Below are 27,342 nucleotides of genomic sequence, written 5' to 3'. Positions count from 1 at the left end.
CGAGTAGAATATTAATATATCCTCATTAGGATATAAGCTCCTTGAGAGCAGAAACCTTTTTTGTATCCTGGCACATAGTAAGTACTTAAGAAATGCTCTTTTTTCCCCCTCAGACAATCATTGTTTATTTGCTAAATTATTACTGACTTAATTTTGAACATGAGCAAAACCAAATAAACATAAGTATTTACATTTAAATATATGAATTCCAACAAACAAAAAAGAAATGCTTTTTAACCAACTAGGTGCTTTGTGAGTTTGTATTTTTAAAATATTTTCCTTTATTAGGATGGAGAAGTGGAAGGACATCCTGTTTGGGCATTAATTTATTACTGCATGCGCTGTGGGGATTTAGTTGCAGCTTCGCAAGTGGTTAATCGAGCCCAGCATCAGCTGGGAGAATTTAAAACTTGGTTCCAAGAATATATGCACAGTAAGGATAGAAGGTATGTTGAATAAGATAAAGGGTATCCAGAAGGAATTATGTTGTAGAAATAGAAAGTCCTAGTTATGACTGTACCTTCCTTTGCCTTTGTGATTAGAAATAACCTTCTGTTTTAAAAACCAAATTCTGTACATGTATAAAACAGTCATTGAGAATGTTAAATCTGATTAATAATGTTGAAGGATCGCCTCTACTCGTGTTCCCCAATGCTTCATTGTGGCTTGGAGGTGATCCTGGTCTTCAAAGACTGTACCAGCAGAGAGCAAGCAAGCTGAGGCGGGTCCCGCTAAGTCTCTGTGTGCCTAGTACCAGCCTGTATATTTGTCATCCTTGGATTAGCCCAGTTAAGTTCATTAAGTGGTTGACCACCAGGTGCTAAATTTTTTAAAACCCCAGCAATTCTTGAAGACCAACTTCCAAGTCCTGCAGGGCTTATGATTCAGCATCAGAATGGAGGAATGCATCCTTTTTGTAGACTTTGTGTATGGTAATGAAAGGGATAGTGGAGAGGAGCATGATTTACTCTTACCATTAATCTCTGGTTAAGAAAGATACTTTACAATGTGATTTGTATTCTAACATTTTATTTATGAGCTCTGAGCTGATTACCTAGTCTTCTGCTTTCAAAAATATCGTTTACTACATTGGTAAGTTGGATGGTAGATAATAATGTTCAATAGTACTTCTGTATGACAGTCAAATCAGTTCAACAAGTATTAAGTTCCTGGACACTAAGGAAATGCTAAATATTAGTGCTTATGCTGGTTTTATCGATGTTTGGTGTATCATCAGCACCTGCCTACCAATAGAATATTGCCTCCATGAGAGCAAGAAGTTTGATTTTTTCCTTTGTATCCCCCTCAGTGTGCCCAGAGTCTACTGTAATGTAGATACTTAACAAAGGCTGGTTCAGCTGAATACTGCGAACCTACAAGAATTTGTGATATATGGGTCTGAGTGCTTAGTGGATTAATGCATATTGCATCCCCTCTGTGACTTGGAAGATTAATTAATGAGTTGTTGTGATTATTTGGGGGGGGGGGGTGTCAAATGTGTTCCATCGTGCCCAACCTTCTAATGACGGCCAACTTTAGCTAGACTAGTCCTGGGATAGTAGATGTGTAGGCTATCACCAGTTCTATAATTGAAACTATTTCCACCTTAATAAGATGAACCAGAAGTTGTGCTTCCCTAGTCTAGAATTGGACACTTTTCTAGGATTGAATATGTTTGTACATTTGTGGGAGCCTAAAAGCACGTTCTCAGAGGTTCTTACTAGATAGCCACTTGAACATTTCCCTTTGAACATTATTTTAGATTCTCTCAAGCCCTGATTTATTCTTGTTGAAGCATTCAAGTTTAATTAGAGTTTGGGTACTTTTCAAATACTCTCAGGAATTTTCCCATGAGTTTATATGCATTTGTAAATTTTTAAATCTTTAGATTGTCTCCTGCCACTGAAAATAAGCTTCGTCTCCATTATCGACGTGCCCTTAGAAACAACACTGACCCTTATAAAAGAGCCGTTTATTGTATCCTTGGAAGATGTGATGTCACTGATAATCAGAGTGAAGTGGCTGATAAAACAGAAGATTACCTTTGGTTGAAGGCAGGTTGCTGCTTTTGGGGGTGGGTGGGTGTGCATGTGCATACCTTAGGAAATGACTTAAAACTGAATATGATGTAATTTGCTATGTCTACTTTCTGCCTCTGTTTCCGACATTTAGCTTCTTGATTGGGGGGCAGGAGGGTGGGCAGTGAGATAACCAGAGAGATGTGTTGTGCTTGGTTAGCAGGGGCAGCAGATCTGTTTCCTGATGCCTTCCATTATTTGTTGAATGACTCGTGGTTAACCACACCTATCATAGCCATGGCCAGCTTTCCAAGATAGATACAGTTGCATACTATCCATTGTCTATGCTATGCCCTGGTTTGAGAGGAAGTTTATAAAAATGTATGTATTTCTTTTGGGGATTTAGTTGAATCAAGTATGTTTTGAGGATGATGGCACCAGCTCTCCACAAGACAGACTCACTTTATCACAGTTCCAGAAGCAGTTATTAGAAGACTATGGTAAGAGTTTCTGAAGCCACCTTGTTGCTTTCCTAGGCATCTTCTATATTTTCAGAAGTCTGAAAAATTTTGCCCCCAAGGTCAGTAGCCTTCTTGGTCACTTTCAGAGGCCTTGAGTACTTAACTCCATAATTATAAGTGCTCTCATTATTCTGTAGACTAGTAGCCACATAGTAAGAATCTTATATCCTGAGTGACTATTTCTTTGAGCTACCTTGGTCATGGTGCTACTTATTGGACAATATATAGAGTGCACTTAGGGGCAGCTAGGTGGCGCAGTGGATGGAGCACCGGCCCTGGATTCAGGAGGACCTGAATTCAAACCCGGCCTCAGACACTTAACATTTACTAGCTGTGTGACCCTGGGCGAGTCACTTAACCCCAATTGCCTAAATATATATATAAAGAGAGAGAGCACGCACTTAGGTGGGCCTCTCTCCTGTGGCTTGCTCACAGCTCAAGAAGTCTGCCCTGGATAAGTCAAAAGGTTACACTGAGGCATATTTAAACCTTTCCCTTTTCTCTCTGCTGAATAAGCCTTGTTAGGCAAGAAAAGAGGCATGATTCCTTTTGGAGGTATTTGGAAGGCAGGTCAAATGGGGAGGGTTTTTTTCTCAGTGCTTCCTCGTGGGTGGTTTCTGTGACACTAATGCCAGCCCCATTTGCTTGTCACTTCCTGAGGTACAGAAAACACTCTTAATGTCTCAGCTCATCAAGTCATTGTAGCCAGGCCATCTTGTAACTGGGTATTCTCCAGCAAGATGAATTAGAACACTGTTGAAGTTATTTGCAGTTACATGGGGTTAAAATTCTTTGAAAAAGCAACTTCTTCTTTAAGGATGGCTCTCTCTAACTCCATGTCTTTCCAGGGGAATCCCACTTTGCTGTTAACCAACAGCCTTTTCTCTACTTCCAAGTGCTCTTCCTGACAGCACAGTTTGAAGCTGCAATTGCTTTTCTCTTCCGTGTGGAGCGCCTGCGCTGCCATGCTGTTCATGTAGCGCTGGTACTGTTTGAGCTAAAGCTTCTCTTGAAATCATCTGGCCAGAGTGCGCAGCTCTGTAAGTACCACTGCCTTGACATGGGAAGGGAGCAGAAGCAGTTTCTGATTCATTGTTAAACCCATTGAAGACAGCAGTGAGAGCATCACTGTACCTACCTTCTTTTTTTATGGGAGTGGGAGATTGGAGATAAAAGTCACTTTGAGGTGGATGTATTCCCAGTGGGTCCCCTGGATGATTTGAATTTGGGTGCTTTCCCTGGCATTCATTTGGGATGCATATTTTATATTTACAAATGTGTGTGTGTATACTAACAAACTTTTTTACATGTTATTAGCACTGAACATAGTTTGTGCTCTTATACATGTACCACATTATGATGTAAATCGTTTATCTGCATATGACTTACCTTCCTTTTAGACTATAAGCCCTTTGAAGGCATGGGCCACATCCAAGGTATCTTTGTAGGTCTTCCAGTGCCTACCAGGTGTAGCACATTGCACATAGTAGACACTATGTATTTGAATAGACACATTCCATGCTAGTCATTTAGGATACAATGCCAGTGAAGTCATGAACTTCTTCCTTTATGAGCCAGTCACTTTTTCAGTGACTTCAGACAGCTAACCAAACCATATCTCATCCATGCTATCTGTGTCCAGAGCAGAGAGTGTGGAGGCAAAAGACTCTAGGTCGTTCTATATAGCCACTTACCACTGTTGGGAAAATAATAGTATATCTTGGTTTTTACTACCGAAACAGTCATTGTTATCCCCATTTTATACTAGAAGAAACTGGAATCCTGATTCCTTTTTTAAAACTTCATCACTTTATTTTCAAAAATGTCTCTTGTGATCAAGAAGTGCATTTTTTTTCTTTTCAATTCTCCACATGGAAGAAAGAAAACACAGATTTAAGCAAACATGTAGAAAGGTTTATCGCTGATTTAGCTTCCAGCATTCAAGTTTGCCAAGGTACTAAGCAAGGAATTAAGATCACCCGGGAGCAAGTTTAGTAATGGCAGAGATCAGGTCCCAAAATAATGACTGACCTTGAAGTAGAGTAGCTTTGTATTGTATTTTGTTTCATAAACTATTTGATCCATTGAGCTTCTAGTTTCCATTTATGTGACTCTATGACTCTGTGTATTAATAAAGGAATATGGTTTGACCTCTTATTTCTTATAGTAAGTCATGAGGCTGGTGACCCTCCTTGTGTAAGGCGTCTCAATTTTGTTCGCCTTTTGATGCTCTATACCCGGAAATTTGAGTCAACAGACCCAAGAGAAGCATTACAATACTTTTACTTTCTCAGGTAAGAGATTGAACAGTTATTTTGAATGACTTTTGTTCCATAGTTGTTTGAATAAATATTAAAGGCCTCAAATTCATAAAGCATGAATTAAAGAATAGTGTTTATATTTGCTCTTACAGGGATGAAAAAGATAGTCAAGGAGAAAACATGTTTTTGCGCTGCGTTAGTGAGCTTGTAATAGAAAGTCGAGAGGTATGAGCTGTTTTTGTCCCCATTGTGCTCAAAAACATGTTAGCATATGTGTATTTCTTCTGTATTTCCATATGATAGACATGTACATATGATGCACAGTAAGTAATTTTTTTGTATATATTTCATTTAAATCATAGAGTCTGAGAGTTGGGAAGGACCTTGGGTTCATCTAATCAAACCCTATATGAATACCCTCCAGAGTGCCATTGAAATTGGAACTTTTACTGTTGCCTTCAAACAGTAATGATATAGAATTTAGTTGTGGTATTTTGAGCATTTTCCCTACTTCCCTCTCATTTTCACCTCTTTTTTGTCCTTCAAATAATGACATTATTATCAAGTGGGTTGAATTGCTTATATTATTTTTTGTTTGTTTTTCTAGTTTGATATGATTCTTGGGAAACTGGAGAACGATGGAAGTAGAAAGGTGAGTAAGTTTTTAAATCCTCCTGATTTTAAAAAATTTTCAGAGATGTGCATTTGAAAAAAACTGTTTAGTTTCTAAACCTACTCAGGGAGGCATCTCAAATGCCAAACAGAAACAAAGAAAAGGATTTAGCAAAAAAAGTAACAGGCTCAAAGTGATGAGCTTAATATAAATATTTTTATATCAAATATGCAGATTTACCTTTATAATATTCTTTTGAAGTGAGCAGGATACTTTTTTGTTGTTGTTGTTGTTTTTTGTTGGGTTTTTTTGTTGTTTTTGCAGGGCAGTGGGGGTTAAGTGACTTACCCAGGGTCACACAGCTAGTAATTGTTAAGTGTCTGAGGCCGGATTTGAACTCAGGTCCTCCTGAATCCAGGGCCGGTGCTCTATCCACTGTGCCATCTAGCTGCCCAGCAGGATACTTTTAATCTCTTCACACCAGCAATTTTTGGAGAAGACTTTGACCAGGAAATAGGCCAAAAGAAGAGATTTGCTTGGATGATATACCTGGTCTTCCAAATGGAAAAGTTTGGCCTTCTTTTTAAAATCTTCTTTTATAAAGAGATCTTAGAAGAAACAAAAATGCATTCTTGTCCAGAAAAAATTAGATCAATAACCTTTATGGATTCCTAACTCATTTATTCAGATATCAAGACTTAGTATAATGTTATAAAGATAAATAAGCTGTTGTTCTTATCCAAAGTAAATAGAGGAACAAAGATTTTTGATGTAATCTTTACTAGAATACTAACATCGATTTGAGATCAACTTGAATTTTCTAGAAAAGTCTCTTCTAGCAGAGACTTATGTAATACCCTTCCTGGGGCCTTTTCTATAATCATATCTGGTTGTTTATGTGGAGGCCCTGATTTTTTCAGCACCAAATTTCATTTGCCATTTGTTTTTTAAAAACAAATTCAAAATCCTTGAGAGATTACTTTCCTAAATGTTTTGATTTCCTTTGTTCCCCAGGGTCCTGGCATCAGCAGCTACTTTTACCTGCTTTCTGAGTAATTTTGAAATACTAGAAACCACTAATGTTTTGCTGCTGACTTCTGTATGCTATTTAATTAATTTTGTCTACTTAGGTTACAACATTTTTCATAAACACTCTTCATATTTTTAATGTTATGTCCAGCATATATTCCCGTAGAAATGTATACTCTTCAGTATAACCAAATTGTATCCGTTACCTTGGGTAAAACATTTTTCATTTAATGCTTTCCTTATCCCAGATTTTTCTTTGTGTTGAAAACAATAGCATATATGTGCTTTTCCCCTCCCCTATTTTTCTTATCAGCCTGGAGTTATAGATAAGTTTACTAGTGACACAAAGCCCATTATCAACAAAGTTGCTTCAGTGGCAGAAAATAAAGGATTATTTGAAGAAGCTGCAAAGCTTTATGACCTTGCAAAGGTAAAACATGTTCTATTCTTTTCACTTTAATACATTTGTTGCCCTTTTGGAATAGGATGCACAAACATTTTCACTAGGCTATCATCTTGATCTTTTAGGAATTGTTCCATCACCAGAGTGTTAATGTTCTCTCCCCATTGAGCTGTTTTCTCATGGTGCTTAGGCAGTTAATGATCCCAGTCATGGTGAAATTCCCATTTTACAGAATTGTTTTTGCCCATAAGATGTTTCCAGTTGACAGAGCAGCTTATTGAAAGTATGTCCTTCAAGCATCTAATAGTAATATCATCTGGCAGCAAGTTAAATATTTGTCATATTTAGACCATGAAGTTTCTCAGTGAGAAATATGTTGAGCTCTTACACCCTCTGTAGCAGCTAACATGGTGCTCGACATGTTATATAATAACAAAATGAGGTTTTGTCAGAATGTGAAAGAAATATTTCCCTATGAAAACATATGATGACTCAGTGGTTAAGTGTAAATTTTTAGGATTAAATTCTATGTGGTAATTCAAGAAAGGATGAATAAGGGTGAGGATAACAGCACACTGAGTCATTTGGCAGACTGTTATAAATCCGTTATGCGTATTTTTAGTTATACAGCATGCTTTTTTGGGGTCTCTTTTTGAAAATATATATTTGACAGAATGCAGACAAGGTTCTAGAGCTGATGAACAAGTTGCTCAGTCCGGTCGTTCCCCAGATCAGTACTCCTCAGTCCAATAAAGAGAGGCTGAAGAACATGGCACTTTCCATCGCAGAACGGTAATAAGGGTAACAAAAATGGTGGTGGTGGTGGTGATAGCTTACATTTACATATCACTTCATATTCTCTCTCTCTCTCTCTCTCTCTCTCTCTCTCTCTCTCTCTCTCTCTCTGTGTGTGTGTGTGTGTGTATATATATATATATATATATATAATATCAATAACAGTAATAATAATCAAAGCTCATTTTTCTGTAGTGTGCAACTAGTGTCTATGTAGGATTCAAACCCAGGTCTTCCTGACTCCAGATGCAGTTTTCTTTCCATTTTTCCCTGCTGTCTTTCAGATAGGTAGTACAACTGTTGTTATCCTTATTTCACAAGGTAAGAAATGTAGGTTTTTAGAGGTGAAATGACTTGTCCAACATAATGTTTCAACTGATAGCTTACCTGGGACGCGAAGCTGACTTCTAATCTAATGCTCTCTCTACTCTAGCTATAAACTTTCTAAGTTCTAAAGAGGCAACTGGAAGAGTCCTAATAGAATCCTAGTCCAAGTCTACAAGCCTCAAATAACAAAGCTCGAAGGCCATGTTCTTGACCTTGCCTGGATTGCTTTGAGCCAACAGAAATGTAATTGGGTGGGGCAGCTAGGTGGCACAGTGGATAGAGCACTAGCCCTGGATTCAAGAGGACCTGAGTTCAAATCCGGCCTCAGACACTTAATACTTACTAGCTATATGACCCTGGGCAAGTCACTTAACCCCAATTGCCTCACCAAAAAAAAAAAAAAAAAAAAAAGAAATGTAATTGGGGCAGCAAGGTAGCATAGCAGATAGAGCACTGGCCGTGGAGTCAAGAGGACCTGAGTTCAAATCCGACCTCAGAAACTTGACACTTACTAGCTATGTGACCTAGGGCAAGTCACTTAACCCTGATTGCTTTACCACCACCACCCCAAAAAGAAGGGGGGGGAAAAGAAATGTAATTAGCATTAATCTAGGTAAAAATCCTTGATGTTTCACAAATGGCACCATGTCTGTGCAAGTTTTCGAATTTGGCACAGCTGAGAACCAAATCTGCGAGAGCTTTTGATACTCTTAAACAATTTGTGGGGGGGGTTCCCCCTCAGTTGTCACCCATCATAGAATCACAGGATTTTAGAGTTGGAAAAGGGATTTTGGTAATCTTCTGGACTAGTCCTTCTCTGAAAAGAATCTCTACCATAATATGCCTGGCCAATGGCCATCCAGCCGCTACTTGAAGACCTCTAATGAGACAGAACCTACTACCTTTCAAGGGAGCCTATTACACTTTTGAACAGCTGTAATTAATTATTAATTATTATCTAAGTAATTATTGATGATTATTCCTAACATCAAGCCTACATTTTTCTCTTTGCAACTTTTCCCTGTTGCTTCTGGTTCTGGTATCCAACAGAACTTCTCCATGATAGGCTTTCAGATATTTTTTTCCTTAATAGTATTTTATTATTTTTTCCCAATTACATATAAAGATAATTTTGACATTCATTTTTGTAAGATTTTGAGTTCCAAATTTTTTTTTCTCCCTCCTCCCCAAGGCACTCATCCAAGTGTTCTCTTCCCTAGGCTAAAGATCCCCAATTCCTTCAGCTGCTTCTTAGATGACACCAACTCAAAGCCTTTAACCCTCTTAATCTCTCTCTTAAGGGCACTCTGCAGTTTATCACTGTCCTCCTTAAACTCTGGCCCCAAGAACTGACCATAATATTTAACACATGGTCTGACCAGGGTGATGCCTGTCTTTAGTTTTTTTGGCTACCACACTATACTGCTGACTTATGTTGAGCTTATAGTCCAGTAAAACCCCCAGATTTTTTTTTTTCAGAAAAAACTGCTGACTGAATGTGCCTTTACCATCTTGTACTTATGAAGTTAATTTTTTTTAACCCAAGCATCAGACTTTACATTTATCTCCTTGTTGAATTTCATCTCATTAAATTCAGCCCAATGTTGTCGTCTGCCAAAATCTTTTTGAATCCTGACTGCCTTTAATTGTGTCCCAACAGTTGTGTCATCTGCAGGTTTGATGAGCACGCCATCTATGTTTTTATCCAAATTATTTATAAAAACATTAAATAGTATGGGACCAACTACAGATTCCCAGGGCACTCCATTAGAGACCTCTTGCCAAGTTGACATTGAACCATTTTAGTCCAGCTATTCTAAGTTGTATCACCTTCTAGTCCACATTTTTTGTGTGTTCTGTTAAAGGGTAGTATGACATAATTTCTCAAAATTTTCAGTAAAATCTGGGCAAACTACATCTATAGCATTCCTATGATCTACTAGTTTAGGAACCCTGTGAAAAAAAGGAAAGAAGGTTAGCCTGTCATGACCTTTTCTTGAAGAAGCCATGCTGGCTTTTTGTGATCATTAGTTGTTGCTTTTTTTCCTAGATGTTCATTATCTATTTTAGAATTTTACCAGGTATATGCCTATAATTTTGTGAACTCTTTTCTCTTTAAAATAAAAAATATCAGAACATTTGCTCTCATAGTCATTCAGAATCTCTGCTGTTTTCTGCTACCTTTCAGAGATGCTTCTCACCGTGACTGAGCAATCACTTCTGCCTGTTTTTTTCAGTACCTAAGGCTCCAACTCATCTGGCTAGGTGACTTGAATTGATTAAAGGCAACTAACTAGGTGCTTTCTTACTGCCTCCTTCTTTATCTTGAAGATCAACTCAGCATTAGCCATTTCTGATGTCATTTTTAGTGCCAAAGTCTTGGCAGAAAAAAACAGGAGCAAAATAAGAATTAAAGAGTTCTGCCTTCCCTCTGTTGTCAACTATTATCACTGCATACACTCCAAACAACAGGCCTATCTCTTCTTTGATCCTCTACTTTCCCTCAGGGTAGATTTTTTTAAAAATCCTTTTTATTGTTTTTCACTTTTTTCTCCACTTTGTGCTCACTCTGAGCTTTAGTACTCCCAACACTATTTTTAAAAGATTATGCCATGATCTTATATTCATCCTCTTTTCCCTGCCCTTACTTCCATCTTATATACATATCTTTTAAAAATTGAAATTGGTTGTTTAAATTTCCTGTATATCTACATTAATCTGTTCAGGCAACTCCAACTTTTCTTGCTCATTGAAATGTTTTCCTTTTTGTCTTCAGAATGTTATTCCTGAGAATTTCCCATCCTTCCTAGGCTGCCTTTATTTTTAAATTATTTTTTTATTCAGTTTTATTTTTATTTTCCATTCTAAATTCTCTCCTTTCCTGTTTTCCCTCCCCCATATGTTGAGAAATCAAGTAAAATAACCCATAACACATATACATATAGTCATGCAAAATATATTCCTTTGTTAGCTTTGTCCAACAGAAAATATTTCAATCTGTACTTTTGAGTCCATTAACTCTCTACCTGGAGGTGGATAGCATGTTTCATAATTAGTCCATAGGCAGGGACAGCTAGGTGGCACAGTGGATAAAGCCCCAACCCTGGATTCAGGAGGACCTGGGTTCAAATCCGGCCTCAGACACTTGCTAGCTGTGTGACACTGGGCAAGTCAATTAACCCTCACTGCCCCGCAAAAAATAAAAATAATAATTTTTTTAAAATTTAATTAGTCCTTTGGACTTGTGACTGGTCGTTGTATTGGTCAGAGTTCCCAAGTCTTTCAAAGTTGATAATGTTGTTACTACATAAATTATTCTTCTGATTCCACTCACTTTACTTTGCGTCAATTCATACATATTTTTTCAGGTTTTCCTGAAACCATTCCCTTTATCATTTCTTACATCATTCATATGCCATAACTTGTTTAACCATTATTACCCAATTGATGGTTATTTCATCAGATTCCAGTTCTTTGCCACCACTAAAAGAGCTGCTGTACATATTTTCGTACTTACGGGTTCTTTTACTTTTTTCTTTATCCTCTTTGGGATATAGAGTTTGACCCAGTGCTATCACTGGGTCAAAGGGTATATACAATTTAATATCCTTGTGGGCATAACTCCAAATTACTTTCCATAATGGTTGGACTAGTTCACAGCTACACTAACAGTGCATTAGGATGTCTAATTCCTCTTTCTTGATATCTAAATCTTGAGGGGCAGCTAGGTGGCGCAGTGGATAGAGCACTGGCCCTGGATTCAGGAGGTCCTGAGTTCAAATCCAGCCTCAGACACCAGACACTTACTAGCTGTGTGACCCTGAGCAAGTCACTTAACCCTCATTGCCCTGCAAAAAAAAAAAAGAAAAAGAAAAAAAGAAGAATGGAAATATCTAAATCTTGAGTATTTGTAATTAGACATTTGAAGCCATGAATTTTACTACTAGTTCCTTTCTTGGATTTAGTCACCTAGAAACTCTCTTCAACATCCCTTGTCTTTAATGGGAAATGATGCAAGCATCCCAGGACAAGATGCTGTCACCATCTTCTGGCTTCTGTCCACCTGTCCCCAGGGCATTCTTCAGAAGTAGCCTGCCCTAGGACAAAACCTTGCCTCTTAGTTTCCCTAGGTTCCTTCAAGACTCAGGTCAGATCTCATGTCCTACAGGAGGCTTTTCACCAGCTTTTTTGGGGGGAGGGAGGGGGAGGGAGAGGCAGTTGGAGTTAAGTGACTTGCCTAGGGTCATACAGCTAGTAATTGTTAAGTGTCTGAGGCCGGATTTGAACTCAGATCCTCCTGAGACCAGTGCTCTATCCATTGCGCCACTTAGCTGCCCCCTATACATGTCTTTTTAAAATGGAAAGTGGTCAATGAGTTCCCTGTGCACTGGTCTTTATATCATGGATTGTCCAAATTATGTAGAACTGGAATTTTGGCATATTATTATCCTACTCTACCCCAAAGAAGAGCCATTGACTAGGACTTGAAAATATTTCCATTATAGTAGAGCTTTCTTTTTTATAAAAAGTTCTTGAGCTAGGATTTAAGCTGTATTGAATAACTGACAAAAGCACCATTCATTTGCCAAACTTGAAGACTACTTAAGAGACACAGTGTTATCAAAGCAGTATATCTCTCAATTGACTGGGTATTTCATCTTTTTCATTCCAAACATGAAAACTACACCAGTTTTAACCTGATAAATTTGTCATCTTTATTGGTTATTAGGAATAAGCATTGGGCCTTATACTGATGTGTCTAGCAGAGTTTTTTTCTGTAGTGCTCGTGTGGGAAATTTGGCTTTTCAGGATTTCTAAATATATCTCATTGGTATCATTCCATCATACTTAATGCAGAAAAGCCTCTCCTTGAGTTTCTAATCAAAATGCTAGCCAGGTAGCATGAAGAGGTGTGTGTGTGTGTGTGTGTGTGTGTGTGTGTGTGTGTGTAAAAACATATCTTAATAGCAATCCACTTCTTTGCCCTCCAAAGTGAACTCAAGCTGAATTGGCCCTGAGGACTTTGCAACCTCTTCTACTTGCTTCAGCACTTGATATGGAACATGGCTATGGTCTCAAAACAAAAGTTACTTGTTTGAAGGTGACCACACTTATTGGATCCAAACTGTATTTTTACATACACACACACACACCCCCAAAGTCTTCCAAAGATTGAGCATATGGACCAGCACTGATTATAACTACTGGATCTCCAGTGAACTCAGACCTATAGCAATATATAATAATTTGTTCATCTGTTGGGAAAGTCTAGCGCCCCCTTTAAGAGACAAAAAAAAGGAGGGTTTCCTTTAAGAAGCAAAAGTATTATCTTCTACTTAAAAAGTATTTTGATATTTGATTGTTTTTGTCCAGATTTTATTTTCAGGCATTATATTTATAGTTTTCATATTAAGAACATAAAAAAGATTACATAGGGTCAGTGTCATATTTAGGTATATCCTGCCTGGTATTTTGGTTCTGATGGTGAATACAAAGTACAGATTATACAAGGGCATAATTATTCTCCATAATATCAACCTCAAAAAGTTAAGAGTTATTTTAAAGTTTCCCTCTTTTCCCCAGGTTCCCTAGTGCAGTAACACAAAGAAATTGGACTAGATGAACTCAAAGGTCTGCCAACTCTAAAATTTTATATTTTATCATCTTTGAATATATCTGAATCTTTTTTAAACTTGGTTTTATAATCAGTACCATTCCTTGGAACAGAGTTCCATTAGTGTATTCCCTGCTGGGTAAAGTAGGAATGTTTTTATATGCCCTAAATTTAACTCTGGGAAGTTTCTGTCTCATTTCGGAAACATGGAATATCCTGATGTTCCAGAATGGGGAATTCATCTTATACATCTTCTTTATAGACTTCATAGACTTCTTTATAGTCCATCTCCTTCTCTGTCTTTTGAGATTGAAGATTTATAATATGTTTAGTTTTGCATCATATGTGAACTAGCATATAACAATGGTCACACACCCCACCCCACCCCCCTTCAGTTCCTCTGTTTGGACCTTTTCCAATATTTGTTTGTTTCTTTGTTTCTTTGTTTTGATGAGGCAATTGGGGTTAAGTGACTTGCCCAGGGTCACACAGCTAGTAAGTGTTAAGTGTCTGAGGCCGGATTTGAACTCAGGTACTCCTGAATCCAGGGCCGGTGGGTGCTCTATCCACTGCACCACCTAGCTGCCCCCTTTTCCAATATTTGGCTTGATGTATGGTGGCCAGTGTTTTGGATGCAGATGCACCATGGTTTTTATACATGCGAAGAACACTTTGCTATTTCATTCTTCTTTTTATCATTTTCTTACTGTAACAACTTTCAGACTAACTGTAAGGGCAGGGGTCAATTTTTCTGAATTGTGTAATTTCCATAGCACCTGGTCCAAGTGCCCCATGATTTTTTTTTTTTTAAGCGAGGCAATGGGGGTTAAGTGACTTGCCCAGGGTCACACAGCTAGTGTCTGAGGCCGGATTTGAACTCAGGTCCTCCTGAATCCAGGGCCAGTGCTTTATCCACTGCACCACCTAGCTGCCCCGCCCCATAAATTTGATGTTAATAAATAAATGCTTGCTGACTGACTGACTAAATTAAAAGAGAATGTTTCATTTTTATTTTTATCTAATGGGAAATATATTTGTGGAACTTTGCTAGGTAGTAAATTTGCTCCTTAGCCAAATATGCTTTAAAAAAAAAAGGAAAAAAGAAATGACAGTCCACCAATGAGCCTTCAGCAGGTTTTTGGACCATTTAACAAACAAACAGAGCATGTTTTGTTCCTTAAGAATTTGTCACTAGAACAATGGCTGTGTGTTGGGTTCAAACCAAATGTATAATCAAACTCCCACTACACATTAGTTGTTTCTTTACTATTTAAATTGTGTTAGACAGTTTTTTAATGCTTATTTACCACTAAAATCATAAACATTTTTCTTGTCTTTCAGGTACAGAGCTCAGGGAATAAGTGCAAACAAATTCATTGACTCCACGTTCTACCTTCTGTTAGACTTGATTACATTTTTTGACGAGTATCATTGTGGTCACATTGACAGGGCCTTTGATGTAAGTTTGAGGAGCTTTGTTTGAAGTAGAGATTAGTGAATGTCCTTCAAAATTCAAAACAGTTCACCATTTAAACACAAAGGAAATGTTACTAAATTACGGGTTTGGAACATAAAGAGACAAATAAGAGATCTGGGGATTTTTAAAGCATTTTGGTTTTTTCTGTCTCCTAATTAGGAGAGATAATTTAAAATCTCCAAATTAAATATTCATTTTGTTTCACTAAGATAAAATTAGAATCTCTTTTTACATTAAAAGAAAAGAAAAGGGGGGGGGGTCCTTTATGCATATTTTAGAATTATTTCCATGGTTTTAATGTGGAAAAAATTAAATGGCTAAAATGTTTCATCCATATCCTGTTTTTTACAGATAATTGATCGCCTGAAGCTTGTGCCCCTGAATCAAGAAAGTGTGGAAGAAAGAGTGGCTGCCTTCAGAAACTTCAGTGATGAAGTGAGCACTTCCCTCTCTCTCATCTGACATTTCTCCAGTTTAAAGTTTGGTTTTTGTGGATAGAGCACCGGCCCTGGAGTCAGGAGTACCTGAGTTCAAATCCAGCCTCAGACACTTAACACTTACTAGCTGTGTGACCCTGGGCAAGTCACTTAACCCCAATTGCCTCACTTAAAAAAAAAAAAAGTTTGGTTTTTGATGCAGTTAGCATTATGATATATAGTACACGTTCTAGAGTAAATGAGATCTGTATTGATCTAATTGGGTTTGATTTGAGTTGTCAGTTTGATTTAAGTACTCTGTTGTTAGATGGCACAGTGAAGGGAGTTCAGGGCTGAGTCAGGAAGACCTGAGTTGAAATCCTGCCTTAGAAATTTATTAGCTATGTATCCCTGAGCAAGTCACTTAATGTTTCTCAGCATCAGTTTCCTCATCTGTGAAATAGGGATAATAATAGCACCTGCTTCCCAGGGTTATTCAGAGGATCAGATGGGATAATAGATGTGAAGCATTTTGCAAGCCTTAAGGCACGCTATTTTTGTTATCGTTGGATGTCACCATATATCTGACCACCTGAAGATATTCCATTGAAGCAGGAGAGACAGAAATAGAGTATGCAGTTTATTTCATTTCTCCCTTAGGCCTAGAATACCTCTATAGCCCAAGAATGCTGTCTGAGTAATGCAGGGAATAAATATTGACTTTATTTGCTGACAGGAACACTTACTAATATATTATACAGAGAGCATGACCACATTTGTTTACTTTATTAATTAGGGATAGTATATGGAAAAATTGGCTTTGTGCTATTTTAAATGCACAAGTTAATCTGTGTTCCTTCAAAAGAATATTTTCTGCAAAACTAAGTACATATGAAAAACAGTTCTACTTGTGTTGTGGGTTTTTTCCCATCCTAACTTTCTTACTTTTCTTTCTTAATCATAAAAGATCAGTTCTCTTTTTATAGAAGGGGTCAGGCCTATGATATGACTAAAGTAAGCAGTCACTTACCTTGCTCCCCAACTATGTCCCCTAAAAATTCCCCATTAATGGCTAAAATGTAGAGAATTTAAAGATAGAAAAGATCTTAGAGATCATATAGTTTAACTCCCTTATTTTATGGATGAGGATAACTTAGGCCAGGAGAACTTTAATGATTTGCTCATGGTCACATTTAATTAGTCAATGAATCAGGCATTTATTAAGCATCTATTATATGCCAGCCTTGGAGGATACAAAGAAAGGCAAAAATAGTCTTTGCTTTCAAAGACCTTACACTCTGATGGGGAAGACAAGATATATGCAATTGAATGAAGGAAGGTATCCTGAGAAGGGAAGACTCAAGTCAAGTGTATGAGAAGACTAGGAAAATACAAATATTCCTGGAATGGGGTAACATGATAACAGGCCGTTAGTGAAGATAATGTTGTTTTCTTGTCACTTTCATGGCTGAAGGTAAAGGGGCAAAATGGCAGCCAGAGTCAAGACAGACTTTACCTATTTACTGTTTCTGCTAAATGCCTGTTAGGTGTGGAAGATTGTCATGGGAGGGAGTTTAGGTTGGTGTCTTATTCTTAGGGTGTTCTAACCCTCTGATTGATGGTATATGTCTGCAGATAATGCACCTTGAGCACACTGCTGAGTTGAGGACATTCCCCTAATGAATGCCACATGCTGTTTTCCTTCCTCAATTATTTTCCTGTTCTCCTTATCTAGGTCAGACATAACCTGTCAGAAGTGCTTCTTGCCACCATGAACATCTTATTCACCCAGTTCAAAAGACTAAAAGGCACAAGTCCATCTTCAGCATCCAGACCCCAACGAGTTTTAGAAGACAGAGATTCAGTAAGATTCCATTTTCCTCCAGAAATGATTCTGAGAAAATCATTTCTGGTTCTGCTATAAATTTGTGATTCTAACTGCTTCTCCATATTCCAATTTTCTTAAAATTTCTTAGTATTAATAGTTGACATATGCAAAGGATACTAATTAACCTAGTCTGTAGAATGAATCTTTCGCATTAATGTTGTTAATCAAATCATTTCATGCCCACTAAGAATCAGCTAATTGTTTTTTTAAAGCAAAGCAAGGACCTTTCTTCTTAAGAAAAAAGATGCCCTAATTTAGACCTTTTTTAAAAAAAAGTTTGTACCTAGTATCTAAAGCACTTCCATTTCAATGACATGTAATTTCTTTAAGGTATATTTTTCCTCTCAATGGAGATTGCAGCCCCATAGCACACAGTCCTTCATAGTTGTAGTAACTAAATATTTGTCACCTCATGACTAGCTCTGGCGATGAGCTCTCTACATTTACATAGGCTAGTTCTCAGATATCATTTATTCTCTTGTTGGGCCTTTCCCAATTTAGTAGAATATACAAGAACTTGGATTCCATTAGCACAGCCATTGAAGTATCCTCCTTATAGCCACATCATGATAAGGGGTCATAGTACTTTGACAGAGATATTGTCCCTAAACATAAGGCTAATTTGCATATGGAATTTGAGAACTTCCACGTCACCTGATGGTGATTTGTAAAGTTTTAGTTCATAGAAAGAAAACTGCATCTGAAAAACAATGATAAAACAGTCTTGATCCTAGTAACAGTATCCCAAGTTGTAGTGGCTTATGTTCTTACATGAATGGTTGCTTAGTAAGAAGAAAATATTTGACAGTAAAACTTTAGGAAAGCATGGTAAGGCATTGGACTATTTTAGCCACTTTTCTTTCTTCAGCTTATTTTTGTGAATAAGTTTCCTCATGCTATATAATATTGTACTGGACAAAACAGTTGTAGACTTAGCTGTACTGAAAATCCTAACCATTGTGTTCTAAGATGTTGGCTCTTTAATATGTCTACATAATATCAGGTTTTCAATTTCAAAACATAATTGATGATGGTATTTTTCATCTGTAAAAACACTGAGGACGTTACCCAGAAAACCCTTCATTTAAGTTTCAAATCCAGGGGGTCATGATGGATAAGCCACTTCTGATGCCATCTGAAGCCCTCTTCTCTTAAATCAGGGTCAAAGGCAACATGAGCTAAAAGTGCGGGTGTGTCCGATGTGTTTTATATCATATCCCAGCATTTGTTACCCACCTTGCCCATGCCTTTATACAAATCTAATTTTATGTTGATTTGAACTTACATCATTCTTGACCAACTTCGAGGAAACTTAGGAGATTATCCTAAAGACCCATTTTTGTGTTAGATGGATGTGCTTGAGGAAGGAAATAGTTATAGGAAGGAAGGAATATATATTAGCTACTAGATGTGCCCAGGCCATTTCTTCACATCTGAAGTCCATCATTTGAAAATCAGTTGGGGGCAGCTAGATGGCGCAGTGGATAGAGCAGTGGCCCTGGAGTCAGGAGTACCTGAGTTCAAATCCGGCCTCAGATACTTAATACTTACTAGCTGTGTGACCCTGGGCAAGTCACTTAACCCCAATTGCCTCACTTAAAAAAAAAAGAAAGAAAAGAAAATCAGTTAAATTGGGGCAGCTTGGTGGTGCAGTAGATAGAGCACCAGCCCTGGATTTAGGAGAATCTGAGTTCAAATCCAGCCTCAGACACTTGACACTTACTAGCTCTGTGACCCTGGGCAAGTCACTTAACCCCAATTGCCTCACCTCCCCCCAAAAAAACATCAGTTAAATTGGCTGTAGCCCTAGGGATACCTTTTAAAAAAAAAAGGCCTAAACATGTCCTCTTCACCATCACAAAAGAGAGCTTTGAGGATGGCACCACCTGCCCAGAAAGTGGCCACCTGAATATAAAGTGAAAGTACCATCTAACAGGGTAGTCCATTTGCCAGCTGTCAGATACATTTTGTATTGTATCAAAATAGCTGGGAATACATTTCACTCCAGCTTCAACTCTAGCCTAATTATATCTTTAAAGTAGAGTCCATGTATCTTTAATAAACCTTTTAAGAACAAATAATGAGCACTCTTTTGGTATCTTAAATTTCCCAGTTGGGGCAGCTTACCTTCTCATGTTCCCATTCTCTCCACCACCCACCACCCACCACCCCAGTTTCAAGCAGAAGTATTTCTTCTTCTTCAGTATTCATCAGTTAATTGTAGAAAATGTTCCATATCTGTAGACTTTTAATTTTCTTTCACTGTCTTGTTACCATTCCAGAGTGGATATTTTTAGTATCTTCCTTCCCGTTCCAATTAATGCTTTTTCTTTTCTGTTTCCATAGGGCTCTGGGGTAGGCGTCAGACATTCATTCATATGGGACGTTTGCGATTCCACAACCCTAAACTTAACACATTTCTCATTCTGTACAGAAGTTACCATCCCAAGTTTCTTTGTTTCATATTCCATACTTTAATTTTTATAGAGAGTAAGCATTGCCCTGTTTTTAATGGCTAATGGATACACTATCATTTAAACTCATAAAACAGTCTCATCTTCCCTTTAACATTCTCCTGAGATTATCATGTAAACATCTGCTTTATTCTGGAAGAGGAGGAACAGAAAGAGAAAAGAGATGGCAAAGGAATAGAAAGGAAAAAAAAAAAGACTAGTCTTTCTGGGATCAGATGGTAAAAAGCCATCAGAAATCACCTCATTTGTTACAAGTGACTTACATTCACCTTGGAAGTTAAATTCCAATGAAAATCCCTTAGGAAAGAGATGAATAAAATTATTATAGATTTGACCAAAAGAGAATTGTTCTGTGGTGTCAAAGCAGTGGTGCATTTTAAGGAGTATGGCTTGTTACTTTGTGGGTAGTTTGGGTCCACAAATTTAGCTAGTCCTGATTGCTAAATAATCCTTTTGTTAACTAGGAGAGCTAATTCATCAACCCAGTTAAACTTTACTTATTGGACACCAGAATTGATAGCCATAAGCTAAGAACATGAGAAATGCTTTCTATGCTCAGCCAGCTCAGAACATGGTGGTAACTCTCTACACATTGATGCCATATATGAAAACTAACTCCAAGGGTTTTTTTTCCCCCCTCTTTCTCATAGCAACTCCGAAGTCAAGCACGAGCATTGATTACGTTTGCTGGGATGATCCCCTATAGGACATCAGGAGACACAAATGCAAGACTGGTGCAAATGGAGGTCCTTATGAATTAAGAGAGTATTCACATGTTGTTACTAGTACATCAAAGAGATGGGCCCCTTTTATTTTATTTTATTTTATTTTTTCTATTCTGTATTTTTGTCAACATAAATAAATTTCTTTGATTTGTATTTCCTTTTAAACATCCTTTTATTTTCATTGTTTTGTCTTTTTAAATTTTTTTAAGTTGTTATTTGTGTCTTATAGAATCATTAGTTAGTCCTAGGCCATTGAGAGAAAAGAAAATAGATTTTGTTTGGGAAAGTTTTAAAAGTATGAAAATTTATTCAAAATAAGCAAACAACCTTTGGGAGAGCACTGTTATTGATATTGAACATTCAGCAATTAGGGCACATGATACTCATCACTATTAATAACAGCTTACATTTAAATAGTGCTTTTTAAGACTCCAAAACTACTCTCATTCTCTCATCTCAACATCAGCACAGCTCAATGAGGTAGGGAGGGGAGTGTGATCACTACTATTTATAGATGAAGGAACTGAGGCCCAGAGAAATTAAGTTGCTGAGTAGAGGTTGAGATCCTCTGTTTGCTTCTAGCACACGGTTGTGGAAGGTGAAAAGGAGAAAATAAGCCCTTGGAGTTGCAGGTGTCAATTTGATTTTGATGGGATGAAGAACACTTTGACCTATAGTGGGAAAATTCAGGACTTAGAGATGGAATGGAGTTTTGTTGACAAAAGGGATACCTAATGTTTGTACTTCTGTATACACAGCCTAGAGATGTAAGAGGTACTGAAACCATGTTGTGAGGTTGTCTAGGAATGAGACTGATGAGTTATAACTCATTTGCCTTTAAGACTCCTCCAAAAACATGTCACTATGACTAAAGAAATGGCTAAATAAGTCATCCTGATAGTACTTGTTAAGGGAATTAAATCCCATTCATAGAGGATGAACCACATTGTCATAATTTACCCCCTTATAAGGTCATTACCCTGAAGTCCCTATGTCTCCAAGGGAAAACATGCCCCCTTCTTTAATCAAATAGGAAATCCTTGGTAGCTGACCAGTTCAGGGCTTACCAGGACCCAGTCTATAATAAACTATTTTTCTTAGTAAAAGACTAAAAAAGACAGTCAAATCAATTATAGATCATTGTTCAAAGGCCTGGGAATCAGATTTCAAGGCAAATGTTACATTCCTTTGATTTTCTTAAACTGGCCCTGGCTGCCCATTTTCAAAGTGAAATCTGAATTAGAACCTGTGAACTCTCTCCAAGTTGAGCCTTCAGTTTTATCAAAGTACAGACATGCAGAAAGCATTAAGTGCGTGTTCACACGGAGTGTTTACAAAAGGTATGTTTTCAGGCTATAGAGCAGTTACCTTTTGTCATTCATTCAGTGATCATTTAAGTATGCAGTACTCTAGGATGCACTGGTGGTATCCAGTATCAGCACTCAAACTTGCCATTACTTTGTATTACAGGACCAGAGATTTAGACTTGTACAAGGACCTTACAGGTATTAGAATCCAAACCCTTAATTTTACAGGTCAGAAAGGGGAGGCTCAGAGAGGTGTGATTTGCCCTTGGTCACACAGGTGGCCAACAGCAGAGTGAGGGTTTGAATCCAAGTCCAGTGCTCTTGTTACTATGCTAAGTTGATAATTCTTTTTTATTTAGCCCTTGAAAATTTGTAAAGAACTTCACAAACATTATCTCTTTTGATTCTCAAAAGTCCTGTGAGGTAAGTATTATTGTTTCCCTTTTATAGAGAAAGAAGCAAGCTCAGAGAGATTGAATTATTTGCCCATGAACATAGGGATATTATTTGTCAGATGTGGGATTTGAACTCAGTTCTTCCTGTTGCCCAGCCCAGAACTCAACTATGCCACACTGCCTCTAGGGCAATGATTCTTAACCTTTAGTAATTGGGTGAAGCCTATGAACCCCTTCTCAGAATAATGTTTTTAAATGCACAAAATAAAATATGTAGGATTATTAAAGAAACCGGTTATATTGAAATATAGTTATCAAATCATTTTTTAAAACACAGGTTCATAGACTTCAGCTTAAGAACTCCCCTACCTTTTATTTGTGTAGAGTTGTCTCACATTCTGAATTTCTCAGTGATAGACTCATAAAAAGGATTTGTACAGATAAACCAATAGCCAAGTTATTACTTTACAGCTTTATATATGTGTGATCATTGTGTTTTTCCATTCAAGCATCCAAATCTGTCTCTGCCTCATTAAATGTCTGTTGTGACCTGCCAGATTTTCTTTTAGCCACAACTTCATATCATCTGGGAGATGGCACATTGAATGCCAAGGTAGAAAAGAGAAAACTAGACTCGTGTTGTCATCATTGTACTTTTTCCAAAACACTGATAGATGAGTTTTTAAATGTATGACTGTTTTCTAATGAAGAAAGCTCTGGAGGTCAGTTAAACTCTTGTCTACAAAATAGAGGCACTTGATAATTTGCAAAATTCATGGTGGAAATGTGCGTTTTATTATCCAACTCGTGGAACTTAATTTTATAGCTCATGAACTAACCAGGGCATTTTCCTCCTAAGGAACCCTGAGATCATGTAATGTCACTGGTGTATTTTTAGGTCTATACACAGAGTTTATGCCTCCTTACTTTTATTCCACTTTTTCCTTGAATATCAGTGCATGCAGCTAATTTGCAAAGCTCTAAAGCAGCCAACTTTCAATTCTCCCACACTAATTACTCACTTTCTAGATGATGAAGGCCCTTTGCTTTTTCCCTGGCCCACTTTTTCATCCGTTTTACTACTTAACATTCCCCTAGGGAGAAGTGGAACTGAGCTATTATTCTTACTTATTTAAAGCTCAGATGAAAGGATTGAAAGAGAAAGATCTTAAATTGTACCCTAAAATGAAGGTTTGGGACATACTTTGTTTTATTTGTCCATACTGTCATCCATTCCCTTCCTACTGTTTGTAATTGAGAGTTGGCTGTAGTCCCAGTTGTCCACACAAAACAAAGCACTATATTTATTTGTCAACCTGTGTATAATGCAGCTTTATTTGACAGACTGCCAAATGCCCTGTGCCAAGGTCACTTGTATTAGAAATACTTCCTGTAATGAGCTGGTGACAGGTAAACCAGTTTGTCTCAAGGCCAAGCTTTTGAAGCCTTCCCCTACTTCTTTGCCTCTCAGCTCTAGTATTCTCCTGCCTCAGTACCAGCTGTGCAGTGATTACTTGGAAAACTTAACTTGCCTTGGTTCATGCTTATTTCTCTTCCAACAATTAGATCTGAAAGACAGGGGCAAAGAGGCTCCCTCATGATAAGAACTTGAAACTTTGCCTCAAAAATAGTCATCAGGGCTGGGCCATTTTGAGAGGGGAAAGTACAGGGTGCCCTAATGGGAAAGAAACTATAGAGGTGTTTAGATTTTGCTTTAGTGATGGGCCTACCTTTTTCCTTCAAAAAAAGATCCTAATGGAAATCTGGTATTGGGCTTAAAAGCAATTAAATGTGCTTTGTGTCTCATTTTTATTGCCTTTAACTTTGGTCTCCTTGAGCCTTCAGGTATCTGTGGTGGGGAGGGTGCTTCTGGTTCCTGTTCTCTTACCCCAGTTAGAGGACAGCAGCAGAACCCAAGATGCAGGGACACAATGTGATAGACATAGCCAATTCATATTGGGTGGCCTGAATAGAACTGCAGCTTCATTTGGGGAAGCTCTTTGCAAGGCCAAGTTATTTGTGAGCCATTTGGATGGTGTGTGCTGGTCCCATTCCAGCTGTCTCTCTGCTGGCACATGCCACACTGCTGAGAGGCCTTTGGCCATGTGGTACCAGATGATTGGAAGCACTCTTGCTAAAGTGGATTCCTATGATTTGTTGCAGCTTCTATGGTTTTATAGATGATGGAAATTATAGTGCAAGATGGATCACTTTAGAGGGAAAGGAGGCAATAAATGGAATTAGGCATTGAAATACATAGGAGAAGAGCCATGCTGTCTGGGCCATGCTGTATGATTGTGTGCCCAGCAATGACCTTGGCCACCATGAGCAGTGTAAGATTTCTGCATCAAGAATTCCAAATTAAATTAAATTTGGGGAGGGGGATGAGACATGCAAGGTCTTCTTAATTTGTGCTTTTTTTTTTTCTTTTTTTGAGAAAAGAGACAAAAGAGCTTTTGCTCTACTCAGCCTGCCTCAGTTCCATCTGTCCTGCTTTCCCAATTTTCTTACAGTTGTCACTGTGGTATATTTGCAGACATTGCTATGGGAAGCTGTAATCTGCATGTCCTTTTCCATATAATAATTCCTTTGTTTAGGATGCTTCCTTCATCACAGATTCTATCTCTGATCTGAAAATTCCTACTTGTTCTTTCAAATGAAATATAGAGTATAAAGGTTAATGCCTTGGGAGTTGAGAGATGTGGATTCTGATGATATCTCTGCTACCAAGTTATATGGTTTGAGCAAGTAATTCCACTTGATTGAGCCCCAGAGTTCTTATTTCTAAAATGAAAATGGTAAAGTAGAATTATCTGTGGTCCTATGTAGCTCCCAAGATTTTAGGTTTCTAAACTAAAAACAACCTGAAAAATAATCAGGAAAAATGACTTTCTGACCTTTTAGTGTTACTGAAAGGAAATCTTTAGTCTCCAAGTTGACTTCCCAGAACTATTCCTAATACTATTCCTTTTTCTGGCCAAATAAATGTTTATTAGTTCATTAACTCTTAGAAATGAAAGGGACCTCAGAGGTTATCCACTTCAATCTTCTGGACCAATATGGGTATCCATCCAGCCTCTCTTTGAACACTTAGGAATGACTACTTCATTGGACACTTGTAATCACTAGAATGTTCTTCATATTTTGAGTGTATCTGCCCACCCATTGGTATTTACTTTGTACCCTTGTGTAACACAGAAAGTCTAATCATGGCCTTTCTAATATTAGAAGTCAGCTACCATGAACTCACTAAGTCTCCAGGCTTAAAAATCCCATTCCAGGGGGCAGCTAGGTGGTACAGTGGATAGAGCACTGGCCCTGGAGTCAGGAGTACCTGAGTTCAAATCCGGCCTCAGACACTTGACACTTACTAGCTGTGTGACCCTGGGCAAAGTCACAACCCCAATTGCCTCACTAAAAAACAAAACAAAACAAAAAAAACAAATCCCATTCCATCAGCTAATATGTGTGACATGGTTTCTAAATGGACCACTTGCCATGAGAATCAGCATGTTAGAATGGGAAGGAATGGATTGGTGTCAGACAGCCAGGGTTCAGATCTCACCCCTGTCACTGTTTGTCTTCAGTCAAGTCAGCTTAACCCTTTTGAGCCTCAGTGTAAAGGGAGTTAGACTAATGACCTCCAAGGTCCCTTCTAGCTCAATCCATACTAGTTTGTCCGTGCTTCTTAAAATGAGGTACCTGGAAATGAACACAGTAGTTGAAGCTTATTCTGACCAGGGTAGGATATGAGACTTAACCGCTCCCTTGTTCTGGACATACTACAATTAGAAAAGCAGCCTACCAAAAAAAAAAAAAAAAAGAAAGAAAAGCAGCCTAAAGTGCCTACGTGCATATGCTTTGCAAAGCAGTATTTCGAGACCCTGAAATCAGGCAATGCTAAACCTAAATGAATGAATGGCTCAATACTAGTAGAACTCAAGGCATCACAGCACCTAACAGGAGGGATTAGGAGCATGTTTCAAACAGCACCCTATAGGTTTGTGATGGTTCACATTTTAGCCTTTCACTGTTTCACACTTAGAGAAAATGAGGCCTGCCTCCTTTGGTTGGGGTACAGGGTTGAGAAGCCAAGAGGAGGTGTTTTCAGTGGCTTACACACCCCCATCCAATTTTAGACAGATGGTTTTATATGTATAAGTTAATATTGACAGGAAATGGCTTTTTCATTATGACCTCTTGACTACTCTCAGTAACTGACAGAAGAGTAGGCAGAGGAAGCTAGATCAGCAGAACCTTTTAAGAGACTCCTAGAGTCAGAGGATTGTAGATTTAGAGCTGGAAGGACCTTGGAGGCCATATAAGTCTGACCCCAACATTGGAGGAAAATAAAGCCCGGAAAGGTTCAGTGATTCGAACTCAAAGCTGAGTCTTCCTGAATCCAGGCCAGCATTCTGTCCACTGTGTCACCTAACTGCCCCAGTTGAGAGACTTTACAGCACTATGTCTTCCAGTAAGTTCTTGCTTCTTGGCATCTCAGCCCCAGTGGTGGTCATATTTCTGGCCATGGCAGTTAGGTCCAAGTTGTGTGAGGCCTGTAGGAGGTCACACCATTGGATGGGAAATGTTTGGTTGTGCTGATAAATACAAGTTATCTGGTGGTGGGCCCTTTCATGGAGAAGTTGGGCACCTCTCTCCAGAGAAACTGATCCATTCTCCATGTGTAGTACTTGCAAGGGAGAGTGGTCATTTGGTGTTGGCTAATGATGTGCTAGCTATATGAGCAGTGTTGTGACTGCTGTCTTTTTTGTGGCAAAGGAATGCTATTAGGTAATCATGTTATTCCATTAGCTTTCTGTTGTCTAATCAGCCAAGTCCCAGACTAGGATGAAAAGAACAGAGCTAACTTAGCCAAGCTTTTATCTCAGAATGAAGCAAATGATCACTTGTCTCATCTTTTCCAGCTTCAGTCTATCCTGGTTAAATACAACCTGTGAGTGTCATTTGTTATTTCACTAGCTAGTATTAGTCATACCTGCCAATGAAAAACCCAGGACTAACCATGTGGCTTCAGGGGCTCAGAAGGCAATTGTTTGCCAAGTAGAGGCCTCCAAGGGG

General features: G+C 38.1%; 1 protein-coding gene across 6 annotated transcripts in view; it reads left to right on the top strand.

Annotated features, from left to right (window-relative positions):
* Nucleotides 1-24,944, top strand: part of NUP93 (nucleoporin 93) — a 136,614-nt gene extending 111,670 nt beyond the window's left edge. For all 6 annotated transcript variants that reach the window (XM_043986541.1, XM_043986539.1, XM_043986540.1 and 3 more), the window contains 13 exons: nucleotides 289-446; nucleotides 1,889-2,054; nucleotides 2,425-2,518; nucleotides 3,388-3,579; nucleotides 4,707-4,833; nucleotides 4,953-5,025; nucleotides 5,408-5,452; nucleotides 6,756-6,872; nucleotides 7,519-7,637; nucleotides 14,923-15,040; nucleotides 15,410-15,493; nucleotides 17,210-17,338; nucleotides 20,487-24,944. In XM_043986541.1, coding sequence (XP_043842476.1) covers nucleotides 289-446; nucleotides 1,889-2,054; nucleotides 2,425-2,518; nucleotides 3,388-3,579; nucleotides 4,707-4,833; nucleotides 4,953-5,025; nucleotides 5,408-5,452; nucleotides 6,756-6,872; nucleotides 7,519-7,637; nucleotides 14,923-15,040; nucleotides 15,410-15,493; nucleotides 17,210-17,338; nucleotides 20,487-20,597 — 1,533 coding nt within the window. In that variant the 3' untranslated portion in view covers nucleotides 20,598-24,944. The remainder of the gene's footprint in view (nucleotides 1-288; nucleotides 447-1,888; nucleotides 2,055-2,424; nucleotides 2,519-3,387; nucleotides 3,580-4,706; nucleotides 4,834-4,952; nucleotides 5,026-5,407; nucleotides 5,453-6,755; nucleotides 6,873-7,518; nucleotides 7,638-14,922; nucleotides 15,041-15,409; nucleotides 15,494-17,209; nucleotides 17,339-20,486) is intronic.
* Nucleotides 24,945-27,342: the final 2,398 nt, after the last annotated feature.

Source organism: Dromiciops gliroides, chromosome 2, assembly GCF_019393635.1.
Source record: "Dromiciops gliroides isolate mDroGli1 chromosome 2, mDroGli1.pri, whole genome shotgun sequence".
Taxonomy (NCBI): Eukaryota; Metazoa; Chordata; class Mammalia; order Microbiotheria; family Microbiotheriidae; genus Dromiciops; species Dromiciops gliroides.
The sequence above is the reverse complement of the archived record's forward strand: the minus strand, read 5'-3'. Positions and strand labels throughout refer to the sequence as shown.